This window comes from Protopterus annectens, chromosome 7.part0 (assembly GCF_019279795.1).
Source record: "Protopterus annectens isolate FY-2018-M chromosome 7.part0, PAN1.0, whole genome shotgun sequence".
In the NCBI taxonomy this organism is placed as follows: domain Eukaryota; kingdom Metazoa; phylum Chordata; order Ceratodontiformes; family Protopteridae; genus Protopterus; species Protopterus annectens.
In genome coordinates, this window is record NC_056739.1 from 1,322,829,258 (window position 1) to 1,322,851,297 (window position 22,040).

A 22,040-nucleotide genomic window follows, 5' to 3' on the forward strand; every position below is an offset into this window, starting at 1 on the left:
GTGAATCCAGCTTTTAGTTTTCTTTTAGCAATGTGGTGATTTTTGGCACCACATAGAAGAGCTAAATCATTTGTGAGGTTTGCAGAGTGCTTTGGGAATAAATGTGCATGGACGTTAAAGAGCATTGGCCCCAGAACTGAGCCTTGAGGGTTTTGTCACTCTGAAATTCTATTGAGTATTAACCAGCTTCATTGATGCAGAAAGATTAATCTTTGGCTACAAGCCAGGTGTCCTGGGATTGATTAACATGTCAGGTGTATTTTGGAGTTAGTATGTGGAGAATGAGTGTGCTTATCTGGGGAGAGTGCATCGGAGCAGCATGACAATTCAAGGGATGGCCCTGGGCTTGGTGTTTGGCCAACCAAGCCATATATGCACTGATTTTCATCTCAGATGCATGAAAGTGTACACTTGCATGGGGAAAGAATTATGGGCCTGAGGTGATGGAAGTCATAAATCTCCCATCCTGAGGAGGGATTAGGACCACGATTGCCTTCATGATAACCTTTCTGGAAAACTCTTACCCCCTGTGCTAGAATGTTTATTACAGGGAGTGAATTGGATACTTGATGGCCAGCAGCAATGGGGTAAAAACATATGTGGAAAAATTTAAGAGTATTCATATTCCCTTCTAGTCAGATATCTGTTAAAGCAACTGTTTTATTTTGTAGCACAAGTGCAGAGAGGAGGTTTATGAAGCCTGTGTGACTTACAGTTTAAAAAGGCTCAGAGGCCTTGGGTATAACTAATAGTGATATATAATTATGTAAAACTAAAAAAGTTCCGTCCAGGATCAAACCAAGCGGGCAGTCTCTCCTTCTTAAAGTATGTACAAGTTCAAATGTCTATTCAGACCAAGGTAATAATAATAAAATCTTGTATTTATTACATTTATTTATTTTAATAAATACAAGATTTTATTATTATTACCTTGGTTTTGGAGCATATATATTTTGGAGATATATACACATGAATGCTATGGTCTGAATAGACTTGTATATGATGCTCCTGCTTCTGAATTGTGTCGCTGGGTCTGAATAGACATTTGAACTTGTACATACTTTAAGAAGGAGAGACTGCCCGCTTGGTTTGATCCTGGACGGAACTTTTTTAGTTTTACATGATATTTGTTTTTTATATTTTCGTCAGGATCATTTTTTTGTTGGAGGTGATTTATATTTCTTTGTGATGTATAATTAGTCGACAGAGACATCTTTATGAACAAATGGTGTTCCTGCGGAAGTTAGAAGGTAAGAAAGTGCTAAACAACTGAACGGTTTTGCTTAATAATATTTTAAAATGATGGTGGGATGGGGGGTAGCCACATCTTAGAAGAAATCTGTAGTGGCTGTATTACCAAAAGAGGGTAAAGACTCTTCAGACCCAGCTTTGTATATCCCCATTTCAATTTCATACCATGATTGTGAAGTGTTTATGCCTATACATGCTAAGGGAAATTCAGAAATGTTGCCAACAATGATTGATGTGGATCCAGTATGGTTTTCTGGAGGGGAAGGATATATTTGACAACATTAATAAAACGGATTCACAGAGAAGCAGACAGTTAAGAAAATGCTATTATTGGTGGTAGATGTTGATGCAGAAAAAGCATTTGATAGATTCAGCTGTGCTTTTATGAGTAAGACAATGGAAATTTGAATTCCTGATAAAATAATTGGGTCAATAAGGAGGATATATGAAGAGTTCAATCTAAGATTTAAGGTGGGAGGATTCTTCTCCGGGAGCCTGTGTTTAATCAGAGGAACCAGGCAGGGGTATCGTCTTTCCCCTTTATTTGTTTTATATTTAAAATTTGTTTTATATTTATATTTAAAGTAAAGAAGAAAAGGGACTCCCAATTTGAAGGATTCAGCTGGTATGGTGCTCAGAAAGAGTTAGATTTTATTTTGCACTTGGTTAAATCTAGAAAATTACATTTCATTATTGTGGAACATTTTGAGACAAGTTTTTTTTTTTTTGGCTAATCAAATAAATGAAGTTGAAATGAATGCTGTAGTGGTGAACATTGCATATATCTAGACATAATAATATGATATAATATGATATAATAATAATATAATAATATGGATTAAAAAACTTCTGTTATGATAGCTAAGGATATACATGAAGAGATTAATCAAAAGATAATATAAAAATGGAAAAGATGGAAGGTCTTGATCATGCATGTTGATAATGAGATAAAAGTAATGAAAAATGTTTTAGTCCCTTTAATTTTATATACAAGTCAGGTATATTTTTATCAACCAGGAGAGAAGTTATGGATGATGATAGAGATGAAGTAATTTATTTGGAAGGAGAAGAGGGAAAGAGTTAAGTGGAATAAGTTGATTCTCCTAAAGAACAGAGTGATTTAGGATTGCCTGATTTAAAAGAACATTTTAGAGCTGTGCAGTTAACACAAGCAGAAGGTTATAAATTAAAGTGGAAAGAGATGATGATAAACAAATGGGGTGGTAAAATAAGGAGAGAGAGTAGGCCTTGGATATAGCTAAGAACAGATCCACTGATGTTCTTCGTGTTTCACTGTTGCAGTCTTCACATTTGGGTTATCCTGCCAGGGGTAGCCCTCAGTCGGCCCGAATACCAGAGGCGTAGTATTTCTGTGTCGGTTGCTGTCACTCCAGGACTGACATCAGGTTGTCAGTGGTATAAAATCAGGCAGCTAGCGCCATTACACCAATCTTTCTTGCAGAGGAGCCCGAAGCAGAAGCAGTTCGCACGAGTGCCGGTCTGCCGCTACCTGAGGTTTCGTTTCCAAATTGAAGTTGAAGTCTTCTAAAGTTAAGTATCCCATTGGGGGTGCTTTTTTCTTGCTTTAACCGATGTCAGAAAAAGTTAACAATTGTCTCGCCTGTGGAAAGCAAATACCACACCGAGACTTCCATTCTTACTGCGTCACCATGACGTCCCTCGCTGTCGCTTTTGTGCTTTGTTTAATGCCAGAACTGTACATCATCAGGCCCTTATTGTAGCTAGATATTTTCGTTCTCAGTCCTCGAATTCCGATATGGCTTCGGTAAGCCATCTGACTACCGATCTTCCAAAGAAACGTAAGGATAAAGACAGAGACAGACCGCACAGGTCCAAAACTGCCGATGATGCTTCCATTAAGCCAGTCGTCAGTTCTCCGGTTCTCAGTGAGGCGCTTTTGCAGACCCTGATGCCCGCTTCTGTAGATTCACAGGCCGCTACCGAGACCCTTTCGGAGTCTGGCATGCCGCGATACTCTTCTTCGACTAAGGATCCTGCGGATGTCTCTATCTTGGATGGGTCAGGAGGCACTGAGCAGGCACCGGCTTCCGAGGAATTACTTTGCACTACAGATACTCAACACAAACGGACAATTTCTTTTGAATCTTCAGTTCTTTCTAAAACTACCAAGTTTCTTAAGACCCAGGGTATGAACTACACCCAAAAAAATGACGACCCAAGCTCAGGCACCTGCTTCCTTGCCTCAATCTCAAATGCTTAAAATGGTAGAAGACCTTATTATGCTTATTAGGGGAAGCCAGGCTTACCCCTTCCAAAAGAAAAAGAGACTTGGTCCCAGTAGTTTTATCTGAACAGGAGTCTGATGACTGATGCTTCTGAATATGAAGACATGCAACCCCTCTCTGCTTATGAGAATTCTGATGCAGAGGAATCCATTCCTTCTGACTGTCCACCTGAGGATTTTTCTTTTGCTGAAACCCTTCATTCTTTAAGGGAGAATTTCCAATGGGAATGTCAGGACTATCCTCAATCAAAAAAAAACTTAGGGAATTCTTAGATTTATCACAGCACAGACCTTTTGGCCATTCCTCCTGTCCTGAATGTGGTGGATGATGTTTTTATGGAATCCAGTTTGACTCCTGACACCTTTCCTCCTGCTCCCAGGAAACCTGACAGGTACTACAGAGTCCCTGATTCTCACAAATTTCTTTTCAAAAATCCTACTGCTGACCCAGAGGTCATCTCCCAAGGACATAAAGGAATTAAAGCAACCTCCGCTAAGAATCCCACCTCCACAGACAGAGATTCCTGAGCTTTGGACAGATGGGGTAAAAAGTATACACCTCTGCTACTCTTGCTATTAGAGCATTAAATTGTCAGTTCCACATGCTGAAATATCAGCATACCATGGAACTCCTCAAACAAAAAATATCTTCCTTTCCTGCTTGTGCAGAAAATAAAGAATTACAAGTGCGTATGCATTCTGCAAGTCAAGTTACTAAGCACACCTTGCAGTGTGGCTTTGATGCCCTAGAAGCATCTTGCAGGGCAGCAGTCACTGGTGCTGTCTTTAGAAGGCATGTTTGGCTTAAGGAACAGACCTTGCCAGACCATGTCAAATCCAAATTATTGGACGCACCATTGATCAAAGACAATTTGTTTGGCACCAAGGCAGAAGAGCTCTTAAAAAAGATGGAAGAAAAAGCTAAGTCTCTGCAGACAGTTAAAGACTTTTTACAGGTCCAGCCTCCGAGGTTCAGTAGGCATTGCCCCTCCAAGCACTGGTCCTTTCCTGTCCCCTCCAGGCCAGCTCAGCCCAGACCCAGGGGAAGCATACCCCCCAGACAGCAGCCCCAGGGAATGCAGAGATCTAAGCAATGGAGTTCTTCCTGTTCAAAAACAAGCAGTGCTAAGCCACCCCTTTATGCTAAGAACTCACAATGACTTTACACTTCCACCCCTTACCTGTGCCCACCTGCTTGTACCCCTAGGAGGAAAACTCTCCTTTCATGCAATCAACTGGGCCTCTGTTACCAACGACCGATGGGTCCTCAACATAGTGTCCCAAGGATACAAATTTTATTTCCACACTTGACCAACCCCAAAAGGGTTCCCAGATCTTCCTCCAGACCAGTGGGCAGAGGCCAAAAAGCAAGTCCTTTCCCTGCTCTCCATGAGGGCAATACAGTATGTTCCTGCAGACCAGATAGGCCAAGGTTTCTATTCCAGACTGTTCCTGGTACCCAGAAAAGAGGGCACATGGCGCCCAATCCTCGATCTATCCATTCTAAACACTTTTCTGGTGATACCAAAATTCAAAATGCTCACCCTCCAGTACCTTCTTCCTGTGCTTTCCAAGGACGCTTTGTTAGCCACCCTGGACCTAAAAGAGGCCTACCTGCACATCCCAATCAGGGAATCTTGCAGAAAATACCTATGTTTCAGGGCAGGATCTATGCACTTCCCTTTGGCTTATCCACTGCCGCCATTGCTTTTTGCAGACAAAGAAATATTCAAATTTACTCCTACTTAGACAATTGCCTGATTCAGACAGGAAAAGCTGTTACAGCACCTGACCTTTGTAAAGGACCTACTGACCTCTCTGGGGTATACTATCAATGAAAAGAAAGCAAAACTAGTTCCCACACAAAAAATTGTATTCCTAGGAGTAAGCATGGACACAGCATCCCAGATGGGATTCCTTATTCCAGAAAAAAAAAATACCTGACAGGCTGCTTCTCTCAACTAGCCACCAGAACCCAGTTATCCCCAATGAAAATCCTGCAGGCTCTAGGGTTCATGGCCTCCTGCATTCTACTCATTCTATATGCCAGACTGCATATGTGGAAATTGCAATGGTACCTAAAAAGCCTTTGCTGTCAACACTCTCAAGACCTGGAAACTATCATACCAATGATAGCTTGTCTAAGGAAAGATTTTCTTTGGTGGGCAGCAGCATGCAACCACAACAAGAGACTTTCCTTCTCATAACCCCACACTGCCCAGACCCTCACCACAGACTCATCAAACTATGCCTGGGGTGCACACCTGGATGGCAGGTGCATTCAGGGCCATTGGAAACCAAATCAGATTCATCTGCACATCAACCAAAAAGAGATGCTAGCTGTTCAGCATGTCCTGACAGCTTTCAGACCCCTACTCTCCCCGGGGCCTCTACTGATCAAAATAGACAGTGATGTGGCATATCAACAAGCAGGGAGGGACTCACTGTTATCCTCTCTCAGGCTCGCCGTGAGCCTTTAGCACATGGCCTCAGCCATGCAACTACACCTGCTAGCACAATTCCTGCCAGGCTCCCTAAACTCTGTGGAAGACAACCTAAGCAGAAACATGCTAGACCCACGAGTGGCAGCTAGACCACAGAAACTTCACCCTTGTAACCCAGAAATGGGGCATCCCGAAGGTGGACCTCTTTGCCTCCTACCCCAATCATCAGCTCAGCAAATCCTGTATGAGGGAACCTCAAGGCCTGGAAAGTGGATGCTCTATCCTTCCAGTGAGTAAACCTCTCGGTCTATGCATTTCCCCCTCTACCACTCATTTCAAGGGTACTGCTCAAAATAAGGGAGGAAAAACCGAGGTCAATCCTGATTGGCCCAGACTGGCCACTCCAGCACTGGTACCCACTGCTGTGCAGCCTGTCACCCCTGCCACCATGGCATCTACCTCAGATCCCAACACTCCTGACCCAGAGGAATGGAGAATTCATGCATCCCCATTTGCAGACCTACAATCTTGCAGCCTAGGTTATTCCCTGACCTCTCCTCAAGCTGCCAGCCTAAGCAAACAAGTCCTAAATGTTATACGTGAGGCTAGACACCCCAGCACTAGAAAATGCTATGCTGACAAGTGGAAAGGGTTTTGCACCTGGATCCAGGCTAAGAGAACCGGAATGGCACAGCCTTCCCTTCCTCTCATCCTGGATTACCTAGCAGACCTACTACACAGGGGCCTGTCATTTTCTTCTATTAGAATTCATGCCTCTGCCATCTCTTCTCATACCCTCTCATCAAACAGATCCTAAGAGAGGCTAACAACTTAAGGCCACCCAAGAGAGCTCCTACCCCAGCTTAGGACATTAACTTTGTGTTGGAAAAGCTCACCCTACCCCCCCCCCCTTTGAACCTGCAGCTTTAGCAGAGTTAAAATTCCTCTCTTGGAAGACAGCCTTGCTTCTGGCCATCACTTCAGCTAGAAGAGTATCAGAGCTACATGCACTCATGGCTGTAGAGCCCTTCATCATTTTCCATGCTGACAGGGTCTTCCTCAGGACTAACCCATCCTTCATGCCTAAAGTGGTGTCCAGTGTGGCTCTCAACCAATCCATTCATTTGCCCACCTTTTTCCCTAACCCACAAAACAAGGGGAAAGGATTCTGCACTCTCTAGATGTGCACAAACAGCTCAGATTCTATCTGGATAGGACTAAATCCTTTATAAGAACTGATCAATTGTTAGTCAGCTTCACAGCAGGGGCAAGGCCATATCCAAACAAAAAATCTCCAAATGGATATCACACTGCATCCATTTCTGCTAGAAACAGCACGGGAAACTGCCCCTAAAGGGGGTCATGACACATTCCACCAGGGCAACCTCCACCTCTGCAGCTTTTCTGAGAGGGGTCCCCACCAAGGCTGCAACATGGACTTCTATTCATACCTTCACCAAGCATTGCCACCTGCCTGTCTTCTCCAAATCCAGGGTAGGCTTTGATACCGCAGTTTTGCAGGGCATCCTAGCCAGTCCCCAGTCTTCTTGACTGCCTCCACCCTTTTTCTACAGCTTTGGGAGTCAACCCAAATGTGATGACTGCAACAGTGAAGCACAAAAAACATAGTACAGTTGTGTACACTTACCATAAATGTAGATGTTTGAGTGTATTCACTGTTGCAGTCCTGCCCCCCCCCCCTTCCATCCCCCTTGACTCTCTCTCTCTTTCCCTCTCCTTACAGGGAATTTTTGGTATTTACTTTCTATTGGTGGTGTTTTTCCACCATAACCTAGCTCCCTAGGTTCCCATATCTACCACAAGAGGAGTGGTTCCTTGCCCAGAAATTGTAGCTATTGGCCCTTTGGGCAGTTTTTTCCATCTCTTTCAACTTTCTGGTTTAAAAGTCACACTCGCTCTTGTTTCCCACCTTTCCTGTAACTAGCCTAGTCCAGATACAGAGTTGCTGTATCCAGGACTGTTGGTGAACTTCTGAGCCCCGCAAGCCTTTCTGTGTTGGAGGAAAGCCTTCTAGCTTATCAGTGGGAGTGGTAAGCACTAGGTAGCCTGTCTACCACAAGAGGAGTGGTTCTTGGCCCAGAAATTGTAGTTTATTGACCATATGGACAGTTTGTCCATCTCTTTCAACTTTCTGGTTTAAAAGACCATATCTGCGCTTGTTTCTCATCTTTCCTGTAACTAACCTACTGGGAAGCACTAGAAAGCCTTAAACTGATACAAGCCTTCTAGCTTAGAAGATAGACTTTGGAGTGTATCAGTTTTCTGTACTTTCTTGCTGTACTTAACTGTTTTCCTCCTAAACACTGATTTTCCAGCATTTATTGTGATTCAAAATCTTGTTTTTTTTTCACATGTACTTATTTGACTGCCTGCAGTTTTAAAAAGTCGTTTTTTGTTTAAATAATTTAACTGTTGTAGGCTACACACTAAAGTGCGATATCCTTTTCTGATCATTTGTAGTCGTTTAAAGCTGTTTTAAGTGTATTTTTTTACTGTTTTTGCCTTATCTTTTCAAAACAAAACAAACAAAAAAAAATCCTTGTTTCCTACCTTTCTAAGCTAGCATAGTCCAGTTTTCAGGCTAGAGCTGAATTCAGGGCTATGTTACAAGTTTCTGAGTTGCCCATACCTTACTTGGATTGAAGGAAGTTTCTCTGCTCACCTTTGAGAGAGGGGAGCTTTGAGCAGCCTGTATGTCACTGGAGGAGTGGTTTCAGCCCAGAAGTTAGTAGTTTATTGGCCATTTTGGGCTAATTTCTATCTCTTTAATTTCCCCTTCTATAAAAACCACATTTGCACTGTTTTGTGCGCCGGGCAGTGCCGATTAACTTTTTTTAACAATTATTCCTGGCTCCACTAAGTCTCCTCTTCAGTTTTTCTCTTGAAACTAATCTAACTCTCAACCTAAGCACTCAGAAAGCATCCTACAGCCCATCACTTGCTCAGACCTAATAGCAACCACTAATATACCCTGACACTTGATAGCCCAGCAGGGCAAGACTCTTTATTCACCCCTCACCAACCAAGCGACTAAGCAGCTCACCCTACTATTCAGGCATGACCAAAGGGCAATTTCAGGTGTACTCTCCAGTCCAGCTGGTGAATCTGGGTATCCTGAGGCAATGTTACAACTGCCTCATGTACACAGACAACCCTCTCCTCCTACCACAAAACACTAACATATGCGAGAGATGCAATTATACAGCCAAACTGGAGGCTAAGCTGTCTCCACCCAAGACTGGAACAGACAGTCAAGAGGAGAAGGTTAACACTTGCACCACACCTCCAGCCACACACAGACCTACTAAACCAACACTGGCAAAAAATACACATAAATGCACAAAATCATACTCGGAGGCTCTAAATAAAAACCTGCAAAAGCATCAGAGACCTCCAAAGCAGACACCCAAACAACCTGCACCTCCCATCACAAACCAGACAACACATAAAACACAAAATCAGTGTGCTGCACAATCATAGCCCTTAAGGCGAAATAACATACCTAACACACTAGTAATAGGTGACTCTATAGTCAGGCACACTGACGTCCCACTCACTAGGCTGGATAAGCAGAAGGTTACTGTTAGCTGCCTGTCGGGAGCTAGAATCCGTCACATAACACAAGCACTCAGGTCACTCCAGTACAAGTACAAAAATTACTCTGTCGTTGTGCATGTTGGTGTGAATGACCTGAGACATACCTCCCTGGACTACATGAAAAGAGGCATGGAAGAGATCTCTGATCATGTAGCCCAGGCCGGTATGACCCTGACCAGCATCCTGCCCTCACCAAGAATGATACCTCAGTATAAAGAAAAAATGATCAATTTCAACAATTGGCTAAGCTTCTGGTGTCATTCAAAGGGGATCCAGTGTCTGTCAGCCTGGGACGACATGCTCGACAAGTCGCGTTGCTTCGCAAGAGATGGCTTGCACCTGTCACCCCTAGGCTTTCGAATACTGGCCAAGGCTCTTGCTGCCCCCATAGTGCCTTTTTTTAGACAAGGCTCAAAAGTCAAACCCACCTCCATAAACAGCACAATTAACAAAAAACTGAGGGTTATGCTATTCAACGCCTGGAGTTTAAATCTCAAAAGGCACACGCTCAAAGCACTCCTCAGTATGGAGAACGTCATCTGTACAGTAACTGAAACCTGGTTCAAGGCTCCAGAGAGGACCCCAGCACTACCGGGCTGCAACTCGTACCACATGTTTCGGCCATAGAACACGGACCGAAACACAAAAGGAGGGGTTGTATCCATATTCATCAAGGACGCCTACACCTCCAGGTTAGTGGTGCAGCATGATACCTCTGAGATCATCCACATGCAAATAACATCGGGCATATCTGCAATGCAAATTGTGGCCTGCTACAGATCACCCTCCATGACCCAGGACCACCACTCCACCTTTCTGGAGAGACTGGAAAACATTAAGGTCCTACCGAACACCCTGATATTGGGTGATTTCAATTACCCTACCATTAACTGGGAAAACTACTTGAGTACAAACTGCCAGGCTCAGCGCTTTCTGGAATTTATCAACTCAAATGCCCTGGATCAGCTGGTAAACTCCCCTACCAGAGGTGAAAACATATTGGGCCTGGTCATCACAAACATGGGCGACAGGTGTTCCAAACCGGAGGTCAACCTGTCACTGCTTAGATCAGACCATAAACTAATCACTCTGGATGTCCACACCCCCACCACCCCCAACTAAGGAAACCACAGTAAAAAACTTTTCTAAAGCAAACTTCACCTTACTTAAGACAGAGGCGGTAAGTTTCACAGCCCCCATGCTAAAGGATAATGCTGCCCAAGATGCAGAAACCTTTACAAATACACTGTATGAGCTCCTACAAGGATGCATGGATCGTGCCATCCCTAGCAAAACCAAGACTCACTCCTCTAAGAGAAGGAAACTAGTCTGGTGGACCCCTGCCATAAACGGGCTATACAATAGAAGGAAACTAGTTAATTAAAAAAGCAAATACATCCCTGATCAGTATCAGTAAGAAACTAAGGTCCCTCATAAAATCATCCAGGGCTAACTTTGAAAGAAAAATAACCAAGGATTCAAAAGATAACCACAAAGCCTTCTTTAGCTATGTTAAGACTCTAATTGGCAACTCACAGATGTGCACTGAACTAGTGCAAAATAGCACAAAATATACTGAACCTACTGATATTGCCAACATCCTGGCAGATAGATTCAGTGCAAACTTCACCCCCACCCCCAAAAAGGCCCACAACAATATCGAAAAAGTGTAGTGTCCCGGAAATCACAGACGCACAGGTGTAAATAGCCCTTTCAAAAGCCAAAAACACAGCGCCAATGGGGCCAGATGGTGTCCCAGGCTGCATCTTACACAAACTACAGAATGAACTAAAGACATGCTTCTGGAGCATTTCTCCCCGGGCCTCCGCTGAAAACAGGATCTGTGGAACCTAGTCGGACTTTCCCGGTCAACAAATGTTAAATAAAATAAATAAAAATAAAAAAAACTAACCCCCCACCTAAACATGCTGTTCAACCTCAGCCTCTCCACAGGCTACGTGCCCATAGAATGGCGCATAGTAACGGTTATTCCACTCCACAAAGGAAGGGCCACAACTGACCCTGGTAACTATCGCCCCATAAGCCTGACTAGCCTGGTCTGCAAGGCTATGGAGCGCATCATCATGGAACTCATTAACAAAGACATTGGTAACCTCCAAACACTTGACCCAACCCAGTTCGGCTTTGTTAAGGGCAGATCATGCCTACTAAACCTGGTTGACTTCTTCGAGACAGTGACCAAGGCCATAGACGAGGGAAAAGTTGTTCACACAGCATACCTTGACCTTACCAAGGCTTTTGACACCATTCCCCAGTCTGGTATTGCAGAAAAACTCACCAGCCTGAACATAAACCCCTACGTCACGAGATGGGTTGCCAACGGGCTTACAGACAGAACTCACACGGTAAGAATAGCAGGCTCCAGGTTCGAGACTAAACCAGTCACAAGTGGTATCCCGCAAGGCTCAGTCCTGGGACCTGTACTGTTCGGCATAGACTTCTCAGAAGTACAGGCAAACACAGGAGGACTATGGCTAACCAAGTTCGCCGATGACTGCAAACTGGGAGCCATAGTTGACTCTCCGACTGACACGGACATCCTCCAAAAGGGCCTTACTGAGATGGACACCTGGTGTCAAAGTCATGGCCTCAAGCTAAATGCCACAAAATGCATAGTCATCCCGTTTGGGGAAAAACAAAACACCCATGAATTACCACATAGGTGGCAGCCCCCTTAATACAGAAGAGGTAAGAGATCTGGGGACCCAGGTTGATAGTAATCTCTCCTTTGACAATCATATTGCCAACGTAGTTAGGAAATCCTTCTATGTGGCCCATCTAATTACTAAAGGGTTCGCATCTAGAAATAAAGAGGTTATAGTGCTCCTCTACTCATCACTCATCATAGAGTACAATGCCCCATTTGGGAAGTACCTCACAAGACACTTCCAACAGCTGGAGAGACCACAAAGGTACCTCACCAAGGGGAGTACTGGCCTCAAACATATGTCCTATGCAGCCCGACTGAAAAAACTCAGTCTGTACTCAGTGGCATATCGCTTACTCAGAGGTGATCTCTGCCCGACTTACAAAGCCATGTCCAACTCAGAATTAATGGACATGCTCCACCTAAAGAAATCCAAGTCACTGCAAGCCACGCGCTCTAGTGAGCTAAACCTCACCACAACAATAAATAGAACATGCTGGAGGGAGAGATTCCTGTCACAGAGACTCCCCATGCTTTTGAACAAAATTCCAAACTACATTAGGCAGAGCCCCTCACTAACACTCTTCAAGAGAAACCTTGACGAGTGGATGGGTAACAGAAAATACACCCCTGGGATCACTTCATTGGCTCTGCTTGACAGAGGATCAGTTAATCAATCAATGAGGCGGCAAAAGCTGACACACTCTGGCTAGGCTTATAAATGCCCTTGGGCAGATAGCCTAGTACCTTCCTGTGAACCTATGAACCTACCTATGAACCTATTTGGGGGCTCCTGACAGGGCAAGAAAAACTGATGTAATGGCATTGGATGCCTGATTTTATACCCCTGATGACTTGACGTCAGTCCTGGAGCGACAGCAACCGACACAGAAATACTAAGCCTCTGGTATTCAGGCCGACTGAGGGCTACCCCTGGCAGGATAACCCAAATGTGATGACTGCAACAGTGAATACACTCGAACATGTACATTTATGGTAAGTGTACACAACTGTACTTTCTACCTTGTGTAGTCAACAGCAGTTAATATTATGTTGGCTAAAAAGTCATTTCTAAAGCCATATTGTAAGTTGCTCAAAGTACTTTGTGTATTTGGTCAGTTGCTGATTCTCAATATACTCTGTCCTGTTTAATGGTCATTGGTGTAGTTGTTTGGTTTGGCAGATGAACCCCATTGTAGAAGTGTGTGAACATTTTCTTCATTCCAGTTTTTTCTGAGAATATTTGATTTCGGACCTTTTGACCTCCTGTAGATGGAATGAGTTACAACTCATGAACATTGGTTCTGGTCCTGAGATTTTTTTATGTGAAAGATTGGAAACATCAAGTGCAATTATTTTAAAATTGTTTGTAAGCAGTTCTGATGTCTTACTGATGGTGTTCCTTTTTTCAGGATGGAGTGGTATACTGTACGAATTCATAAGGATCCACAAAGCTAGAAATTGTATGTTAACAGTCAAAATAATGATTTTGGTGTCCTTTAATTTACTTATTGCAGGCATTTCTCAGCTACTTATAGTAATTTAATTATGCCTGAGTTTTTTTTTTTTATAAGTCCTATCCCATAGTAGCGCTTTTAGTACCCAGTACTTAATATGCTACAAAACGTAAAATGTGTGTGATAAACAGACATTTGTATATATATATATTAAAATAATTGACACTTAGTATTTTTATTGTGTTTTTAGGGCGTATTCTGGATTTAAAGACAGGAACAGTTAAAAAAGAAGGTCAGCAGTCCTCCATGCGAATGTGCATGGGTTCTAGGCGTTCTTTTATTTGTAGAATGAGGTAAGCATATAACTATTGCAAGTGCATTTTTTGAGGAGTTTTGCTTATTCTGTAAAAACATCCTGTGTCTTGTAAATAAAATTTTAATATGTTGTACTGTGTTGTAGATTTTACCAGGTTCGTCAGCCTTTGAAAGGGCTCCGTATTGAAATGTCTGCACTTGAAATGCAGAGTGTCGACAAGTCAAAAAAAAAAAAGAAGAAGAAGAGGAGTGACTCTCAAAAATCATTCTTATCCTTTTCTTTTTAAAGGGGGGGAAAACCCCATGCACCCCCATGTGGGGAGCAAGTTCCCCACACCATCCAGACTTAAATATACCAACTCTGAGATTACGGTACCTTGAAGAAAAGGGAATATTCCGAAAAATGGCATCTCGGACTTAGTATATGTAAGTCCGATCTTTTGGCCATTCAGTGTCTGTCTTTTGGAACTTGCTCTAGCTCATCAAGACATTTCAAATGGTTACCCTTTGAAAGTCTGTATTTTTTAACTGATATTGTGGATTTCAGCCATATGCTTAATTTCCTTGCTGCAGAAGGGTATAGCCTGGTCTAGCTCTGGATCGAACATTGTTTTAACCTTACATTTGTATGCTTGGAAGCATTTGCAGTCTCTGCCTTTTTCTATAGAATATGTAAATGTTGGAGAAGAGCTTCTGATAAAAAGATGCAAACCAGTGATGTTTCCCTGTAGGGGAAAAGAGCCTGTAATAGAAGGATGGTAACCCAGGGTTTACTATTGGAAGCTCAGCACCGGATATCTCAAAATGTGTTAAGTTGTTGTGAACATCCGAATAATTATAGTCCGAGTAGTTCAGTATCAAACATCACATTGTCAAGTGTAGTATTTTGGTATTTTCAGTAAATACAACAGTAACTTGTGTTTATTTCAAACTGCATGTGCACTGCTGCAGTAATTTATCGGTAGTATGTTTTAATTTTGCAGTGTGTGTTTAACTAACGCTCTTAGCTATGTACATTGTGTAAAACAGTATATATTATTTTTTAGTTTTATAATAAATAATTATCGGACAATGCTGTAGTACACTGATTTTTGTTTCTCACAACGGGTACAGAAACACAGAATATTATTATTATTATTATTATTGTTATTATTACTACAGTGCTATTCCTATACAGAAGTTTGAGACTAAAAGCTCTGCAGTAGTCCTTATAAAGGTTGACGAACATCACTAATTACTCTTGATGTTGTTTTAAAAAATAGCACTAAGTACACTTCATTTCAGCAATTTCACGCATAGCTAATTTCAGAATTTTGTTACAGGAAATGAGGTAACTATCACATAGGTTCATAGGTAGGTACTAGGCTATCGGCTCTGGGGCCTGTATAAGCCTAGCCAAAAAAGTTCCCTGACTTTCACCACCCAAGAAAGTTATTTTCCTACGCCCCTGTCTAGCAGAGCCACAGAAGTGATCCCCGGGGTGAATTTCCTATTTCCCTTCCAATTGTCGAGATTTTTCTTAAAGAGGGCTAATGAGGAGCTTTGCTTGACATGAATGGCTAGCCTGTTCCAGTGCATGGGAAGTCTCTGAGACAGGAATCTGTCCTTCCAGCATGTTCTATTTTTTGTGGTGGCAAGGTTTAGGTCCCTGGAGCATGTGGGTTGGAGGGATTGGGGTTTCTTTAAGTGTAGCATGTCCAACAGATCTGGGTTTGACATAGCATTGTATGTTAGGCAGAGGTCGACTCTGGGTAGGCGATAAGCGATGGAGTAGAGCTGGAGTCTGCGTATGGCATCTGTTTGAGGCTGGTAATCCTCTTAGTGAGGTATTTCTGTGGCCTTTCTAGTAGTTGTAGCTGTCTTGTGCGAGGTACATGCCAAACGGGGCTTTGTACTCTATAATGGGTCTGATGAGGGATAAGCAGAGAGGAACAGTGACCTCTTTTTTTCTGGAAGTGAACCCCTTTGTGATGAGGTGTGCCATGTAGAAGGATTTCCTGACTACTGTGGCAATGTGATTATCAAAGGAGAGACTACTGTCCACCTGTGTCTCAAGGTCTCTTATCACAGTTTCGGTGTTTAGTAGGCTACCATCTATGTGGTAGTTCATGGGTACAGTGTGCTTTACCCAAAGGGGATGGCAATGCAGTTCTTGGCATTGAGCTTGAGGCCATGACTTTGACACCAAGCATCAGTCTCAGTGAGGGCCTTTTGTAGAATGTCCACAGCATTAGCCGATTCTATTATGGCACCTAGTTTGGAGTCATCTGTGAACTTCGTTAGCTAAAGACCTGCTGTATTAGCATGGACTTCTGAGAAGTAGATGCCAAACAGGAGAGGACCCAGGACTGAGCCCTGTGGTACTGCACTTGTCACTGGTCTGAAGTTAGATTTGGAGTCGGCTACTTTCACTGTGTGGGTTCTGACAGTCAGCCAGTTGACCACCCATCTTGTGACATAGGGATTTATGCCCAGTGTAGTGAGTTTATCATTAATTTCAGAGTGGGGGATAGTGTCAAAAGCCTTGGCGAGGTCAAGATAAGCTGTGTGCACCACCTTAGCTTCGTCCACGGCTCTGGTGACTGCTTCAAAGAAGTCAGTCTGGTTTAGGCGACATGACCTACCTTTTACAATCCCAAACTGAGTGGGGTCCAGAGTTTGGAGGTTACATATGTCCTTGTTTATAAGCTCCAAGATGATATGTTCCATAGCCTTGCAGACCAGGCCCATCAGGGTAATGGGGCGGTAGTTCCCAGGGTCCATGGTGGTGCCCCCTTTGTGGAGTGGGATAACTGCCACTGTGCACCATTCAGTAGGCACGAAGTCTGAAGTGAGGCTTTGATTGGACATGGTACTTAGGTGGGGTGCCAGTTCGTTCTGTAGTTCATGCAGAACGCAGCCTGGGATGTTGTCAGGTCCCATGGATGCTGTGTTCTTGGCTTTGGAGAGTGCGGTCTTTACTTGATTACAGGGGCTTTGCATTCATCCGGTATAGTGATGGGCCCTTTGGGGGTGGGGGAGGTGAAGTTTGCACTAAACCAATCTGCCAGGATGTTGGCAATATCAGTTGGTTCTGTATATCTACATTATAGGTACACCTGTTTAAGGAGGTATGTGCTTTGACAAGAATGTAAATTCATGTGTAAGGATGGATAGTGAAAATAATAATATAGCTTCAGGTGTTGCCAGCAATACTTACAACATAGCTCCACCACAGAAAGGGAAATCCCTACAAAATGTAGACAATTACCTGTAATTCAGCAGGGCATCACCATGAATTTGATGCCATCTCAGTTCGTTAGCTGTGTGTGGGATAAAATTTAAAGTGCAGTAATGAGTAGTTTGAGGTCCTAGCCAATACAACTACTGCATTAGCAACCCACTTTTTCACTAATAATGTGATAAAACAAATGGTGAATAGTGTCCACCATAGTGCTGGAGAAATTAAAGAGAATAAGAGACTTGAAGATGTTGAAAAGTTTCATGTTACTGATTAAAAATGGATTGTTTATTGCCAGACACTAGTGCACAGAAAATGACATGTCAGTGAGATATTGTGCTGAGTACACCAATGGAAATTTATAAATATTATGTCAAGTTCCATATATATTAGTTGATGGTACATTGAAATGTAAGCAGGTTTATAAGGAAGGTGCAGTCTGCTGTAAGCATTGCTGATTCAAGTAAAATTATGTTATCTAGTATGTGGCATTCTTCCTGCAAAATCAGAGGCATGTTGTAGGTTCATAGCTAAGTACTAGGCCAGCTGCAATTGTTAGTCATTTTAAGACTAGCCAGTTTCCCTTTTGTGCTCAAAAATAATCTATTCCATTTGGTTATGGATTGATTGGCCTTACCCAGCCCATGGTCGATAATTGTATATTCAATCAAAGAAGAAAAACAGTTCACCACTTAAACAAAACTAGGCTGTCTTCCAATAGAGGCTGTCCACAATGTAACCACAAGTTAGAAATTCAGTCCACAGCAATTCGCTTCAAAATTTATTCACAGAAAGTAATACAGTTCAAGGATTAAGCGCTTTCATCTCATAGCCAGAGACTTCATCAAAATCAGTACAAAAGAGCTTAAAATCATTTAAATATACTTCTCCATCTTGAGAAACACAGCTCATTGGTTGTTTATATAACAAGCTAATTAACTAGTCATAAGTTTTTAAAACTCAAGTTCCCAATAATTTAGTATATATACACACACCTTAAGTTACTACATATGAATGGGCATCGATTACAGCAATTAAACCCTGTATTAAAAATAATTAAAACATATTAATAAATATTAATACATACGTATATATGCATTTAAAATATATAATACAAGTAAAGCATACATTCACATACTAAATAAAATGATTACTCATGTTTATCTCTACCCTTTTTGGGTCTGCTGCTTTCAGTTTGAGAACCGGGGTAATGGTTAAATGGTCACAGAGGCCAGGGTAGTGGACCGCATCCAGCCTAAGTTGCCAAATCAACTCTCGAAACTCTAATTTCGTTTCCCAATCACCCCCCCTCTCATTAGGTATTACTTCTTCCAGCACCCAAAACTTAAATTCCGCTTGGTGGCATACTAATTTATGCCTATATAGTGCATTGTGTTCATTCTTCTTATTTACGTCCCTCGTATGTTCATATGTACATTGCCTAAGGCATCGTTCTGTCTTGCCTTATGCCCAGCATACTGTGCAATAGGCAAGATAAACTACCCCCTTAGTATAGCAACTAGCATATTTCTTGGCCTTCAACAAATATTTAATACCATGAATAAATAGTTCTTTTTTACCAGCTATATGTGTGCATTGTGTGCATCTCCCACATTTAAATGTACCTATCCTAGTACTAGTTCCCATAGTTATCTCTGTCCTCTTCTGTTCATAAATTTCTTTGAGATTCGTGTTCCTCCTAAAAGTCATTCTCAGGGGTTTAGAAAAACTTTCAACCTTAGACGGTATTCTCTTAAACATGTTCCTGGCAGTATTTATACACCTTTTGACCCATGCAAAATTATTGTGGTATGTCAATATCACATATGGATTAGAATCCGAATATTGTTCCTCACCCACTCTGATGTTCTCTCCCCTTTGTCTATGCATACTTTCACTATTCAGTAGTGGCTTATATGTATTGCCCCAACCCTGAGTAATACTCTCTTTTATAGGGCCAATGACCCTATCAGGATACCCTCTTTCCTTAAATAACTGATGGGCAAAGTCCATTTCTTTCAGAAATTCATCTCTATCAGATGTCATCCGGGCAATACGAACCATCTGGCCTTTTACAATGTTATTTTTTAGAAGGGATGGATGGTCACTATCATAGTGTAAGTATGAATTGGATAAGCATTCCTTCCGGAATGTACTTGACTTGTAAATGTTATTCTGTTTATCTTTTGATATTTTTACATCCAAATAATGGGCATCCTTAGCATCAATTTTATAAGTAAACTTCAAAATATTGGTAGTCTGATTCAAATAATTCGTAAATTCTGGTATCAAGTCTTCACCCCCCCCCCCCCCACACACACACACACACACACACACACACACACACACACACTATAAGAATATCATCCAAAAACCTGTAAGATTCCCGGATATAGTCTGAATAGTAAGATCTGAACACAAAATGTTTTTCCCAATACAGCATAACTATGTTAGCATATAGAGGCGCACATGAGGAGCCCATAGCCACCCCATATAATTGATTGTAAATGTCTACCTGGAAATATATATAGTTATATTTTAGTACTGCTTCCATATTTTCCAACACTAATCTATATTCATCAGCTGTTAGAAACCCAAATTCTGTAATCATCTGTTCAAACCAATCCATTCCAATGTCATGGGGAATCACTGAAAACAAGTCTCTGACATCTGTAATCAGAAATATAGAGTTCACAAAAAATTCTGATTTTCCAATTTTGTTCAAAAATCCCAAGAATCTATAAGAATACGAGGATATTTTGTGTAGAACTTCTTAACCTTTACATCAGCAAAAATAGCCATGGGTTGTGTTTTTGAACCCCTGGATGTAACTATGGGTCTTAGAGGTGGGTTTTCATTGCCCTTGTGTATCTTTGGAATCCCAAAGATAGCTGGTATAATTGGGTTAGAAACCCTTAAGAACTGGTACAATTCAATGTCTATAAGACCCTGCATTAGATTGTCCTCTAGCATAAGGTCAATTCTTCTATAAGAAATATTCACTTCATTTTTAGATACCACTGAATAACGTAAATCATTGTTAAGAATTTCCAGTATCCTAGCCGTGTAGTCCCAGTGCTCCATAAGGATCACCCCTCCCCCTTTATCCAGTTTCATTACTCGTATCCTTTCATCATTTCTTAATTGCTGTAATAATTTATTTTCTTCAGGGGCTAAGTTGGAATGAATATTCTTGTGGTGATAGTAGTTACTTCTAATTAAACTGGTGAGACGCACTTCAAAATTATATATTTCTTGTTGTAGTGGAGGATTAAATGTGCTTCTCCTAGTCAAAGCACAATTTTTGTCATACGCATTAGGTTTATGTTTAAACAAATATTCCAAATTTAACTTCCTTGTAAAAAGTTTGATATTTATTAGTATGTCCTCCATTCTAGGTACACTAACTAGTACAGATGAAAATCCTTTTAAAAAAAGTGAAAAATATACATCGTCAATCTGAAGGTCAGAATAGTTGTATATAATAAAATTGTCCCGTTTGTTTATTATAGTCCTATTAACCTGCTGTTTTACATTTCCCAGAATATACACGCCTGGTATCTCTTTATACATTGAAGCAATATCGCAGTTCCCTATTGGTGCCTGGAGAGTCTCAGAACTATTGAACAAGTTAAAAACATTATAGCTAGTAACCCCATTTTTAATTAGTAAAATTCTATCATCACTCAAATATTCAGGAGAAAAAGATACATTAATAGCTGGTTTATAAGCTAATAAACATGACAAACTGTCAAATTGTTCATCCCTGTCCACTAAGGATATGACCCTGGTTCTCAAATTGAAAGCAGCAGACCCAAAAAGGGTAGAGATAAACAAATGAGTAATCATTTTATTTAGTATGTGAATGTATGCTTTACTTGTATTATATATTTTTAAATGCATATATACGTATGTATTAATATTTATTAATATGTTTTAATTATTTTTAATACAGGGTTTAATTGCTGTAATCGATGCCCATTCATATGTAGTAACTTAAGGTGTGTGTATATATACTAAATTATTGGGAACTTGAGCTTTAAAAACTTATGACTAGTTAATTAGCTTGTTATATAAACAGCCAATGAGCTGTGTTTCTCAAGATGGAGAGGTATATTTAAATGATTTTAAGCTCTTTTGTATTAATTCTGATGAAGTCTCTGGCTATGAGGTGAAAGCTCTTAATCCTTGAACTGTATTACTTTCTGTGAATAAATTTCGAAGCGAATTGCTGTGGACTGAATTTCTAACTTGTGGTTACATTGTGGACAGCCTTTGGATAATTGTATATTACCCCTAATGAAAATAACTGGGATCATACCATAGATAGTTTGAGTGGACCCATGGATGTGCTGAAGCATTTAGCAGCTGCCTCCGTTCATTAGTAGTACAGGGGGCAGTCCCGTGGTAAATTTTCTGTTTCCCATCCATAGAGCTAAGGTGTGCTTGAACTTGGACAGCAATGGACTTTGTTTGATGTGGTTGGGAATTGTGTTCTAGAGCAGCAGTATCCTCTGCAAGGTATACCTGTCCCTCCAAACTGTTCTGTTGATGTTGCAGAAGACATTTAGATCCCCAGACAGAGTATTTCTGATACCATTTCACTTGCTGATATGCAGTAAACCCATTAGTAATGGGCTGGAGGGTGCCTTATATGCCAGATACAGGTTATCTCTTAGTAGTCTGCAGGATACTGAGTATAGTGACAGGGCTTTGACTCCATCTGTGTATCCTTTCAGTAAGGTATCTCTGTGGGTGTTCCAGTTATTGCATGTCTGGACAGATGCATGCCAAAGGGGAC

At 41.5% G+C, this 22,040-nt stretch overlaps 1 protein-coding gene across 4 annotated transcripts in view; it reads left to right on the forward strand.

The window, feature by feature from the left end:
* ARNT2 (aryl hydrocarbon receptor nuclear translocator 2) overlaps nt 1-22,040 on the forward strand; it is a 2,296,360-nt gene that overhangs the window by 858,412 nt on the left and 1,415,908 nt on the right. For all 4 annotated transcript variants that reach the window (XM_044077930.1, XM_044077931.1, XM_044077933.1 and 1 more), the window contains one exon: nt 13,955-14,057. In XM_044077930.1, coding sequence (XP_043933865.1) covers nt 13,955-14,057 — 103 coding nt within the window. The remainder of the gene's footprint in view (nt 1-13,954; nt 14,058-22,040) is intronic.